General features: G+C 43.2%; 1 protein-coding gene across 1 annotated transcript; it reads right to left on the bottom strand.

Moving 5' to 3' along the window:
- Positions 1-1,165: 1,165 nt before the first annotated feature.
- Positions 1,166-9,946, bottom strand: LOC311100748 (oxysterol-binding protein-related protein 7-like; the record flags this gene model as incomplete). The annotated part of the gene is made up of 20 exons (XM_084141711.1): positions 1,166-1,274; positions 1,421-1,543; positions 1,734-1,860; positions 3,999-4,294; positions 4,392-4,470; positions 4,634-4,697; positions 4,803-4,940; positions 5,234-5,517; positions 5,902-6,064; positions 6,197-6,288; positions 6,385-6,556; positions 7,019-7,042; positions 7,342-7,431; positions 7,922-8,043; positions 8,289-8,442; positions 8,687-8,848; positions 9,054-9,167; positions 9,258-9,311; positions 9,419-9,559; positions 9,806-9,946. The coding sequence occupies 20 exons, from the start codon at positions 9,944-9,946 to the stop codon at positions 1,166-1,168; spliced, it is 2,649 nt and encodes an 882-aa protein (XP_083997837.1).
- Positions 9,947-13,830: the final 3,884 nt, after the last annotated feature.

Here is a 13,830-nt window from a genome sequence, read left to right as displayed (position 1 = left end):
CAGGTTATAGGTTATATTCCCATGTCAAATTGTTTGACTTACTAAAATGTAAAAGAGGGGTATTTAATACACTAGTGCCACTTAAATAAATATGATTCAACAATAATTCATAAAGGGCCGAATCTTAACTTAAGATCCACTCACGTAACTAAGAATCATGCATAGATTTCTTTGGGAGATTTGTGTGAAAATGTTGAGCGATGAAGCACAAAGATCGAGTTAGGATTTAGCCCAGACAGTATAAAATACAAATTTTTCAAAATATACAATCTCTGAAGATTAGTCCACAGTAAATGTTTTCTTGAGCTGAGCAAATTAACCTCACACTTCCACCCCTAGACAGTGTTTCTCAACTTGAGTCCTCCGGTACCCCCAACAGCACACATTTTTGTTGTTGCCCCAGACTAACTCACCTGATTCAACTCATTGAGGGCTTGATGATTAGTTGACAAATTGAGTCAGGTGTGCTTGTCCAGGGCTACAACAGAAATGTGTATTGTTGGGGTATTCGAGGACTGGAGTTTGGAAACACTGCTCTGGAAAGCAAATGCATCTTGATAGAAGAACATAAATGTACACAAACAATGGAGAATGATCATAACTACATTGCAATGGACTAAATACAAGTACTGGTAGAAATTAATTAGAAAAATGACAAAGGTCTGTCTTTATCCTTCTCACGTGATGGAACAGGTGATGCTACACCAGGACTGCCCAACCCTGTTCCTGGAGAGCAACCCTCCTGTAGGTTTTCACTCCAACCCCAGCTGTTACTAACCTGATTCAGCTTATCAACCTGCTAATTATTAGAATCAGGTGTGCTAGATTAGGGTTGGAGCAAAAACCTACATGACGGTAGCTCTCCAGGAACAGGGTTGGGCAGTCCTGTGCTACACATTCAGGGAATTCTGGGAACTATTTTCAACTTGACTGTTCACTGTTGACTGTTCATTGGATCCAAGTAGTTTCCAGACTTTCCTGGAAGTTTTCTGTGTCCTAGGAGTGTATAATCAGATGGTGATGATAGAAGGTGGGCTTCTCAGGACAGTTCATCCATGCCTTCATCAATTCCCACCACGTATCCTCTGGGTTTCAATACAGACTTGGGCCATTCTTGTAATTCGATTCTCTCGGGCCACCAAATGGCCCCAGTCTGTGCGTTTATTCACCATAGTTCCAGGTTGTTTGTGTTAGCAAACCCTGGGTTCTCTCTGAATTTCCAATAGGTTCCGTTGGTCAGCCACACTTCCCTCCCAGAGGAATCCATGGCTTTCCTGAATATGGAAAATTAACAGAAAATGTAAATTACTGAAAGCATATCTTGAAGTATTTTTTGTTAAAGTATTATCCTAGATATAAGACGACACACTGATTTGTATTGCTTCAGTATCACTGAATACTAAAAAGGGCAGGCACTTACTTGAAGAAGCGTGGCTTGTGCTCCTGTCCTTTCTTAGCCAGTTGTTTCCTCCGCTCCCTCTGCTTGTCCTCCACTTCTTCTTTAAACGTATCACAATCATCCACCCTCCCATCCTCCAGCATCCTGAGGAAGAGAAAAACCTCATAAAAAACGCTCCAATTCATCAAACCCATCACATCATATCTACGAGTAAGGCCCTGAGTTTTTCCTGGTTCAGAAATTGAACATCCTATCAATATAAAAACGTGATTTGTACAATGGTGGTTTTCCGGTCCTAATCAAGCCCTCCACGGCCCATTGAGGCACCACTCACCTCTGGTCAGGGCGAAGGCGTGAGTCTGTGGGGGGCAGAAGAGGCTTCAAGCCTGGGGTAAGCTCATTCAGCTCCAGTGCGAAGTTGGAAAAGCCGTAGTACAGGTAGTGGTCGTTGGGCTGGGGATCTGCACGGTGAAAGAAGCCACTGCGATGAGCTACAGTAATGAGGTAATGTAACCACAGCCTCAAACCATAATGTCTTTAGTTAGCATACCACTAACCATGAGAAACTGTCCTAAAAAACCTTTAGGGCTCCACCTTAACTAGTGGTGTGTATTCATGGATGCCAAGGGGAGCCAGGCTTGCCCAAAACATTTACCAAGAAAAAAACACACAAAATAATGTATCTTTCTTCTCTCTGTGTTTCATAATTTTCCTTCAATATGCAAGAGGCTGAATGTTTCTCACCAGAGAAGGCATCCGAGTGAGCGAAACAGCGCCCCTCTGTCTCTGTATGTGTAGCGTATCTATCTGATGATGTCTGGTCAAAAAGAGTATGACATTGTTGCCGCCCATAGCAATGAATGCAAGGGAAGCCAGCAAGCATTTGGCCTACTTTGATATAAAAATAAATAATAATAATAGCCAATCAGTGTTGAGCTAAACTGAGTGAGCTCAGCTGTGAATGGTCCTGGCACACCCAAAAAAAGTGTCAAGGGAAGCCAGTTTGGATTTGGCTTAAGACCAATCACATCAAAAGCCAAACGTCATTAACAGAAAAAAACTTCAATTGTTGCATCTCGTTGTCCTTCGGTGGCTAGCTAGCTAGCTAAATTCTGAAATGTCTTAAATTAGCCATGGATGGACATAGGGATTTGGACTTGTGGTTTTACTTAATTCTCCGTACTGGCCAATGATTATAACGTAGATTCTGATCTAACCATAAATTCATACATTGTGCCCCTGGCCTGAGAGGATGGAAGTTCAACATCATGTAGCTAGATGTACACTGAACAAAAATATAAATGCATCATGCAACAATTTCAAAGATTTTACTGAGTTACAGTTCATATAAGGAAATCAGTCAATTGAAATGAATTCATTAGGCCCTACTCTATGGATTTCACATGACTGGGAATATAGATATGCATCTGTTGGTCACAGATACCTTAAAAAAAAGGTGGGATCAGAAAACCAGTCAGTATCTGGTATGACCACCATTTGCCTAATGCAGCGCGACACACCTCCTTCACATAGAGTTGATCAGGCTGTTGATTGTGGCCTGTGGAATGTTGTCCTACTCCTCTTCAATGGCTGTGTGAAGTTGCTGGATATTGGCGGGAATTGGAACACGTTGTCGTACACGCGATCAAGAGCATCCCAAACATGCTCAATGGTTGACATGTCTGGTGAGTATGCAGGCCATGGAAGAACTGGGACATTTTTAGCTTCCAGGAATTATGTACAGATCCTTGTGATATATGGGGCTGTGCATTATCATGCTGAAACATGAGGTGATGGCGGTGGATGAATGGCATGACAATGGGCCTCAGGATCACGTCACGGTATCTCTGTGCATTCAAATTGCCATTGTTAAAATGCAATTGTGTTCGTTGTCCGTAGGTTATGCCTGCCCATACCATAACCCCACCGCTCGCCCACATGATGCCACACACGCTGTCTGTCATCTTCCCGGTACAGTTGAAACCCGGGATTCATTCGTGAAGAGCACACTTCTCCAGCATGCCAGTGGCCATCGAAGGTGAACGTTTTCCCACTGAGGTCGGTTACGACGCCAAACTGCAGTCAGGTCAAGACCCTGGTGAGGACGGCGAGCACGCAGATGAGCTTCCCTGAGACAGTTTCTTCAGTTGTGCAAACCCACAGTTTCATCAGCTGTCTGGGTGGCTCGTCTCAGACCATCCCGCAGGTGAAGAAGCCGGATGTGGAGGTCCTGGGCTGGCATGGTTACACGTGGTCTGTGGTTGTGAGGCTGGTTGGACGTACTGCCAAATTCTCTAAAATGATGTTGGAGGCGGCTTATAACAGCTCTGGTGGACATTCCTGCAGTCAGCATAACATTTACACACACCCTCAAAACTTGAGACATCTGTGGCATTGTGTTGTGTGACAAAACTGTACATTTGGTCTTTCTAAATATGCTTCCTACATACTAACATTTGTTATTCAATGGGCATCGCACATAATGAGTCCAATGTTCTGTACAGGAGAAATAGAGCCCTTAGGGTTTGAAGGCTACTGATACAAGAATTCTGTTTTAAACTCTCATTGAGTGTTTTCCTTGTGTGGGTGGGATACTCACTTGGCTTCCAGATACACTGCGGAGTGGGAAAAGTATCACAGAAGATGCCCTCATGCCACAACCCCCCAAACCGGTGGATAACACTCCCAGTCTGGTCCAGCACAATGCCCTGCACCTCATTCTTGTTGGTGTCTGACCCCCAATAGCGGGACTTGACGAAGGTGATCTTACAAGTGCATGCGTTGCTGTTGAGGTTACGGATGATAACCTCCCCATAGTGCTCCAGGTAGCGCTGCTGGCTCAGGACATTATGGACACAAGTCACCACTTTGTTCCACTCATAGTGGTCCCCAAACCTGAAAGAATGATTGAAGGTAGAGCGTTTTACATTTTCATTTCTAACAGCTTGAGAGAGCAGATAGTAAAGAAATGGCCACCAGGACCAGCACTTACCTTGGGAGAGTGACGTTCACGATCCCTGTTGGCATGATCTCCAGTGACTTTCCCCAGAACTTATTCTTCCACCGCTGGTCTGTTCAGGTGACATAAATATGTTGTGTTCAATGAGAAACATTATTGATAAAAATGTCAGATAGTATAGTTACAAAAATGGTTCAAAACAAATGTTAAGACACTTGCTTATCGCTAGCTGACTAGAATCAAGGTTTTGCTAATTTATAATCAGAAAAGCTCACCCTGCCACAAGGAGAAGTTATCTGAGTCTGCGTGACATGCAGAGATGGGGGGATGGTGGCAAACCTGATGAAAGACAAGAATGGTTTAATCTGAATCTGATAGAACTAGTCTGACCTGGTCACTCTTCAGTTCTGCTGAGGGATGTCAGAGAAGGTTCAGTCCTCCTACCTGCTCACTGATGTAGCGGAAGCCCTTGTCCTCTCTCAGACATTCATAGGTCTCCCCCAGGAGTGGATTAAAGGGCTTGTAGCGGTTGCGGTAGTGAGCTGTAGCATAACCAGAGATAGCAAAGGCACCAATGTAGACCTGCACAAGAACAGAGAAACACCTTCAGTCTTCTAATCTAACCTACTGTAAATCACTAACATACAGTAGATGTCATGGTTCCGTTTAAATCCTGAGGCTCAATGTATACTGTATTCTAGCATATACCTTTGACAGAATGGAAAATCTTTATCATAGTTTATTGATGTGACCAAATGCTGCTACTTTGAGCACTTTCCCATTCAGCGTCTTTAAGGTCTATCTAAAAGCAGTACATCCTTTGCTTTACCAAATATTGAAGACATATACATTCATGTATCTTTAAAAATCCTTACCATCCTCTGGTAGGGGTCCTGTGTGTTGTTGGCAGTGTCCAGCAGCTCGGAGTACTCCAGCTCCTCGCACAGTCTTTGTATCAGGTTGATGGGCTCGTTGAGAGCAGCAGGCATGGAGACACGGGACAGGTCCTTGCCTATATTGTTGTAGAGGATCTGCATCAGGCCCACGTGGGCGTTCTCTGGGCAGTGGGCAGGCAGCGTGGTACGGCGGCCGGTGTTCTTGGGCACGACGCTGTTGGGAGCCTTAGAGATGCTGGCACGGTACTCACGAGTGGCCGAAGCTGGGGGGAAGAGATTTAAAGGTTTCAATACATTGAAAAACAAAATGTTTTTTAATTCTTACCCCCTTTTTCTCCCCAATTTTGTGATTGCGATCTTGTCTCATCGCTGCAACTCCCCAACGGGCTCAGGAGAGGCGAAGGTCGAGTCATGCGTCCTCCGAAACATGACCCGCCAAGCCGCGCTTCTTAACACCCACTCGCTTAATCCTGAAGCCAGCTGCACCCATGTGTCGGAGGAAACACTGTTCAACTGACGACCAAGTCAGCCTGTAGGCGCCCGGCCCACCACAAGGAGTCGCTAGAGCGCGATGACCCAAGTCATGCCCCCCCGGCCAAACCCTCCCCTAACTCGGACGACACTGGGCCAATTGTGTTCACGCTCACCATGGCCCTCCTCAGGTTCAGAGTTGCTGGAGGTCCTGTCGCTCAGACCAGACTCGTCAGACTCAGAGGAGCTCCCATTCAGGACGTCGTCACTCGCATCAAAATACTCTGCTGCAGAGTCTGTCACTGAGGGCGTGCGGCGGGACTGGTTCCCAGATGCAGTCTAAAGAGAGGGGAAGAGTGACGAACAATACACACCATGAGAAAGACCGCAAAACAGACAGAATCAGTGAGGAAAAGCACTCATATGTCTATTGTAAACCAAGCCTGTCTCTATGAAGGTGTATACTCTCACCTCAGCCAGTGTGGTTGATTGGTGGTAAGTGTCCTGCAGTCTCTGACGCTCCTGGGCCAAGGCCTCATGCACAGACTTGAGGGACATGTGCACTGACAGGGACAAGAAAATCAAGAAATTCACATTTAGCATCAGTAGTTACAACAACACCGGAAGGCAAAGTGTGTGTGTGTGTGTTTGGCTCTGACCTCTTTGGGACATGATACAGATGTCCTGCTGGATCTTCTTGCCTTCAGGGGAGGTATTGGTGGGAGGGGACAGCTGGGAGCAGACGTAGTCTGGGATGGAGGGTACATAGTCTGGGAGGGAGGGGACAGACGCACCCATGTGGGAAGAGCTGTTCAGGTGACTAGAGGACAGCTACAAAATGGAGGAATGATGGAGAATGAAAAAGTAGAACAAACAGAACAACCATTTTCTACAGTATTTGTTAGTCACTGATTCCCAACATTAGTGAGATGTCAAATATGTTTTAATGTAGAAGGACAATTAAGGAAAGCTATGTACAAGCCATGCAATGTAGCTACTATGGAATGCTAAAAGCTAGCGTCAAGTTCTAGGAGCATGTATGTCCTACAAGGTTTTAACCAAAACAAATATGTCTTATTTCTCAAACTTTTATCACTGCTACAACTTCAGTTTTTACTGTAAATGGTTGCTTTACTCTGTCCCTGAAGTTACATCTGATTTGATGTTACTTTCCATTGTAAACAAATGTACCCCTTTGTCTATATATGACTGTCTGGACAACATGGAAGAGCTAAATTAGGACTAGTAGTTCCATGCTTTGGCAGTCTGCCTAGTGTCCTAGTCTTGACTCACCGATTTAGTAATCCCACGAAAAGGCTTTGGATTAAAAAGAAGCCTAAATGTTATCAGGGGATTGGGTTGGCTAATACACAAACCCAACACATTGTATTCATAACAGGTTGTTTAGTGGTACACAATCACCTTTAGGATTTTCAGGATTTTGGGGATTTAAAAATATCTGAACATTAGTACCAAATCCATTGGAAAATTCACTGGAACAATATCCATAAGTCAAAACTAAAAGGTCAGTCTAAAGTTTTCCTAAATCACCTCCACATTTGATCTAAGAACCACAGCTAAAACCAAATGATTTATATGTTACAAACCTGTCTTACCATTCCGAGGGCCTCCACTCTTGACATTGTGCGTGAGTGACCCCATATCTTGCCAGACCTGGACTTCTTGGGTTTCTCAAGTGAGAGATTCTTGGTGGAATTAAAAAAAGACTCTTAAATCACTGAACCGACATCACACTGGGCACAGATGTGAATTAAATGTGAAATCAACCCAAAATGTCACCCTGTCATTGGATTTAGTAAAGTTGGGTGGGAAAGAAATATGAAATTCCCTTACGTTTTCTACATTGATTCAACGTCATCACATTGAAAGTTTTGTTTGAACTGGCGTGGAAATAACGTTGATTCAACCAGTTTTTGCCCAGTGGGATGAGCCAGTTGTCTCATTACATTACTAAATTCAAGCATGTCTCACACCCTTGTCCTGCAACTCACTGGTATGCCCAGTTCCAAAGTCACCCCTAGCCCCTGGGAAAATGTGTAGTCATGAAACAACTGGATAAGTGTTGATATTTGATCCTAGCCTATGAGATGGCTGGGGTGGAACCATTACCACATTGCTAAACCTATCCTAGGAAGGGTTGGTTTGGAACTGGGCCGTAGTGTTGCTCCATCTCACCTGCATGCTGATGATGCGCTGCAGCTCTCCGTTGGGGAAGGCCTGCTGCCCCCCCTCCAGTGACTGCAGCCTCTGGACCAGCCGGTTCAGCTCAGACAGGTCCAACTGACAACGGTTCAGCTCTGCAAAAACAATTCAGAGACTGTTAGGGCAGGTCCCAGAACAGTTCTACTGGGGAGTTAAGACCTAGAGAAAAACACTTGTAAATTTCCTAACCATGGTCGTCCATGAAGTACCATTCATGAGAATTAGGAGCTAGAGATACTGTTTGCATGAGTACAAAAAAATCATATATTTCTAAGTTTGGCAGCTCTAACAAACTATAACATATTGGGTGTACTTTGTATACAAGATAAGAGTGCAGTACCTTGAGCACAGCTGTCTGGGTCATGAGTCTGTTGTAACCAGGCTGACACCTTCCCATTTACCCCAGGATTGACCGAGGGAAACTCTGACTGTGTTGGTGCAGCTATCTCACCAATGTAAGAGCCTGTAGTGCTTTGGTAGTGTTGGTAGGAAGACTGGTATACGGACGAGAGAGAGAGAGAGAGAGAGAGAGAGAGAGAGAGAGAGAGAGAGAGAGAGAGAGAGAGAGAGAGAGAGAGAGAGAGAGAGAGAGAGAGAGAGAGAGAGAGAGAGAGAGACACAGACGGACAGACGGACAGAGAAACAGACACAGACAGACAGAGAAGAGAGAGAGTCAATACAAGACTATGAACCACCATCATTACCAATAGAGACTGGACCTCTACAAAGAGAATTTACCACGTCCTGCATGCCGTTCCTCTGTGCTAGTCCAGCCACACTGGTGCCCTGGGACAAGGCCTGGAGGAAGCCATTGTGCACTTGAGCAGCCTCGCTCTTCTTGAACATGCGGTGGGCACTCAGCTTGGTCACCCAGATGTAGAACAGGTCATGACTCTTGGCCTAGGAGACGAAAGAACAGGAAGAGTGGCACCAAGTTCATTTGAATTACTACAGGCTTCTAAAAGTAATCCCAGAAAGATAATCCAACTCAACTGTTCTTCAATTCAACCCTGAACAATACTCAATTTAGTTTATTAAGTTATTTAATCATAATGTATGTAGCGTAGTCAACAAGCTAAAATAAAGTGAAAGGGACGGGGCATACCTTCATGTGATATAGAATGTCTCCTGCATCCAAATCGATACGATTGGATTTCTTGTTGATTGACATGACCGCAAGGCTGACATCTAATGAACCATGGAGCTTTCCCCTTGTGATCTTTAAAATAAAAAATAAGTGCTTTCCATTATTAATGGTGAGGTTTTCATAATTTAACTAAAATACATAGTAAAGGGAATGTGCACCTACATCTTGTTGGGTTTTGGAATATCGCAAGATCCCTGTTTCCAACACAAAGTACCTCTGAAAGTAGAATAAAAAACACATGACTTAAGGCAAAAATTAACTAATTTCCAAAATAGTGACCAAACAACACAGTGATGGATTGGATGAATGGACAGTTTCCTGACCTTGTGCCAGCCTTTCAGGGGCCATTTTCTCCTCTTGAGGAGGTATCCTTCACAGATGCCTGGGGTGGTCAGGTCCTGGGGGTTGTCACCTGACGTCATGTCCACCTGAAGGTCATCCATCACCTCCCAATCTTTAATGTTCTGACGGTGAGACAACACCATAACAGACACATCAACAACCATCTAGAGACAGTCTTGTTATTTGTGAGATGTTAACATCCAGTTTGATGTTTTGTTTGGATATCTGATATTTAAACAAGTGCAGAATGGGCCTACATATAGAATTTAATTTGTTCAGTGACTGTGAATGTGTTGATTGTTTATTGAATGTGTTGATGTTGATTCTTTGTCATTGTGACTCTCTCTTGGTGGAAGAAACATACTCACCCGGGAGTGACGGGAGGAGGCAGTGCTACTGCTCCGAGAGTGGGTGGGCTTGTTGCACGCGGGAGGTGTCTTCTCCAGGCCACTCATCAGCGATTGGCTGCGGTTGAGCGTGGACCCGTAAGGATTTTGAAATGATTCCATTTTTAAATGATAATGTCAGGCTTCCCTCCCTTGTGTTATTGGTAGATTTTTCAGTGAGACTGTCCTGCTACAAACTCCCTGTCATCTCAGGTTATGGGTCTGAGAAAGAAAGTAAACACACGAAATGTGAGCAATAATCAAACAACCTTTACAGAAAATTGTTTTACTTATGAGGACAACACAGACACTGTACTTGGAAGGTTTTGAAATAGTTGTTATTCAAGACGATCTCAATGGCATCTCAACAGAGCAGCATTCTTGTCCGGAAAAGAAAAAGAAAACTCAATCCTATACACCCCTCCCCCAGAGGTGTCCAACACACCGAACACTGACACAGGTTATTTGCCTCAAATCCGTGAAACAAACTAAACTTCAGAGGACTTGAGGGGACTCCCTCTAATCTCGTTCCCAGAGAGATGCTTCACTTGAACACATACTGGATCTACCTTGTTCACGTCAGAAAGACTGAATTCTGCAATAGTAGCCAGCCTCACATCAACTTCTGGGGTAGACCAAATGGGTGTGGAAATGGACAGTCAGCACTGGCATGATCATGTAGGCTACATAGCTGTACTCAGGTGCAGGGACAGTATATGCATGCCACTCCTATAACTGTTTGTCTGTATGCATGTACATTGATGGAATTTACTGGCTACATTTCCTCATGTTATAATGTTGCACACATAGATGGCTTCTCCTTGCAAACATGTTTCCTCTGCTGTTGAATGTGAAAGGTTTTGTAGCTTCTTTTGAACCAGTTGCATATTCTGAATCGTTAACTGGACAATTGTTTGCTGCAATTATGTGAAAAAGGGGCTGAAGAGACTCTTGACAACGTTTGATTCACAAATCTCTTGTCTGAGGTCATTGCATGAAGATATGAGGCCTGTATTCATAACTTGTGGGCAGGTGTTATTTATAAAAATGCTAAAAGCACATCTAGCTCTTGGCAATGGTTTCCATGGGGGCTTGTGACAGAACCTGAGATCCCGCTCAGCCTTGCACAACAGGTATTTGTGCTACTGAGCTATTTAAGATCCATGTCAGATTTCCCATTTAGTGTAATAACTATTTCCATTTCAATGTACAGTAAAGGAAGAGCCATGATATCAGAGGCCATTGCCTGTAGGCTGGTAAGGGTTGTGCTCACTTCCTCCCAACAGGCTGGGAATCTGAGAACAGGATTAGTAACCTTCCTTCTAATTGGCTTAACCAAGTCTTTTTTAGCAACACCCCCCCTGTACATGCAGTAATGAGATCACAAGGCAGGGAACACTGAAGCTCTGGCAGTGACAACAAAACAAAGTTTGAGGCCTATGTATGGGAGTGCTAGGCCTATGCAAAAGTCAGCCATCAAAAACACAATAGATCATGTGTATTAGGGTTACTTTAGTACATTCTAGGTTCCAAGACAAGTGAGGCTGTGTGTCCATGTGCATCCATGCAGGCTTGGCTTGGTGTTGCATGTGATGGTTGAGGACAGAGGTAGGGAGGGGTGCCTCTCTGATCTCAGTCAGGAAAGCATGTGGCAGAAACAGGATAATGGGATTTGCTACTAGCCAAGCTTCAAGCTTGCTTACTCAACGCAGAAAAATACAGAATACTTTGGTGTCTGCAATTACCGTACATGCTCATGCTCTGTGTATTGCCTTGCATGGTATTTTTAAGCGGGCAATTTATCCATTGAATTATGAATACTATGTGGAGATGCTGAATGCTAGGTGATGTGAATGGTTTACATTTGATCACACCAGCCATCTATACGTTCAAGGGACCACTTCCAACTAACTGAATCAATTTATTTCACCTTTATTTTGACAGGGAGTCAATGAAGGATGAAGGATTTGTCAGTCAAAACAGCCAAATAGGCCTACTCGATCTAAGCGTGAATCGATTCACAATTGTGATACGGTTCTAGAAACATATGCCCTCTACTTTCATATAACATCAAAATAATTGTACAAATGCTAAATATACACATCTCCTGATACATTTCACACCCATAGTAACCTTCCTATAAGGTTATTATAGTAAACGAAAAATGAAACCGAAAACGAATCATGAAAAAACAATTTAGTAAACTGAAATAAAGTAATTAACAAACCCGTTTGAAAAACTAAAACTATACTGAAACTATTATCTTTGACTCCAAAAACGAACTAAAATCAAGTTAAAATCATGAATAATGTCTGTATACTATATGGACACACCGGCCTGCACAGCTGTGTAGGGGAAAACTGCTTGAGTCACACAAAATGAAATATAACATTGCGAATAAAGTTCGGAATGACAATTTCATGTGTACAACATCTAAAAAGCTGCATCACTATACTGAGAGCCTTGCCGTCTCTAAAAGGATGATTCACTGTTTGGGTAAGTTTCTCAAAAACAAGTGAAATCACAAAAAAGGTGTCTGGACCCTTCTATAACATGGCATTTACATAAAAAATAGAGATTTGGTTGTAAAAAATCTAACGTATCTTTTAAGCCTTTTAATGCTCTTTGTTGTTACGGAAATGTACCCACTATTACGATTTACTTTGTGCATCTTCGTCATCCTTTATAACTAACCTAACCTAACCTATGACCTGACCCATCACCTTAAGCATTACTGCCCCACAGTGGCAAGAAGTGACATCCCTAAAAATACAAATACTATAGGCTACGACCCATAACGGAGTGGCTGCGGTTCCGGATTTTCAGGAACCCGACTTGCTGTTGCCAAAACTACGGAGATTTCGTGCTGTCACTCTGTGACTTCACAGATAGAACAAGGAGCCAGTTGTTTCACCAGATGTATAAATCTGAAGCAACAGGTTGGAATTTCCACTCCCCACCAAATATGGTGAGGAGAGGAAGCCCAGTGGCCGGTAGTGGGAGAGTATGGAGTGTTCTGCCCACTATGCTTAATTTACTCCCATTGAAAACGACACAGATTAACTATCTTGGGTTGGTTATAAATATATTTGGTGACTCTGCTGCCGCTTGTATATAAAACAGTTCGAACAATCTTCCCACTGGGCACAAACTGGTTGGAATCAACATTGTTTCAACGTCATTTGTCAATGTATTGTGACCTGGAACCTACGTGGAAAATACATTGTACCTTTAAAACAACGTCAGATCTTCAAAGTTATATCGACTATCAGAACAGAAAAAAAACAATTGATTTATCTACAGCTACTCTTTGGTCTCTCATCCAGGGTTTTAACCAAGCCCAGACATGCTATTTGTCACTGACTATTACCAATGTGCAATCGTGAGAATGATTGTTGAGCGATCTCCACTTAAAAACGAAACAGATTTACTGTTGCTATCGAAGTCATTCCAAAGGGTAGGTTTAACAGAGCAAATAAAATGTGACCATTCTTTATCATTCATATATCATCAATTATGCTATTTAGGTCTATATAACATTTGCAAATTCATCAACAGCTATTGTTTCAATTCAACCCAGGATTCAGCTAAAAATAGGCAATACATAGGTTTAGGGTTTCAAGTTCTGGTTGATTTATCATGTAATGATATGTAAGGCCGGAAAATCAACCAAAGGCTATACGTTCTATGGAAAAGAATGCAACTCCATGGAAGGTGTGTTCCACGACGCACTAGAGGAGTGGAACTAACTTTCCATGGAGTTGCATTATTTTCCAGAGAACGCATAGAGCCCCGAGTTGGTTATCCCTTTTATACCATGGCTATAATTTAACACATTTTCCCCTAGAAATGTGTTCAACATCCACTGAAGTAGCTAGGAAGTTTACTAGATAGCTACAGTAGTTGCCTTGGTAACCAAACAAACAAACTTGCAAGTTAGCTAACCAAACCATCAGTCCTAGCTTGCTATTATGAAAATCGAATTCAACAATGCCAATAATGTTTTC

This window comes from Coregonus lavaretus, assembly GCF_964263955.1.
Source record: "Coregonus lavaretus genome assembly, chromosome: 25".
NCBI classification, from domain to species: domain Eukaryota; kingdom Metazoa; phylum Chordata; class Actinopteri; order Salmoniformes; family Salmonidae; genus Coregonus; species Coregonus lavaretus.
Note: the sequence above shows the minus strand (reverse complement) of the source record. Positions and strands in the feature narration are given on the sequence as shown.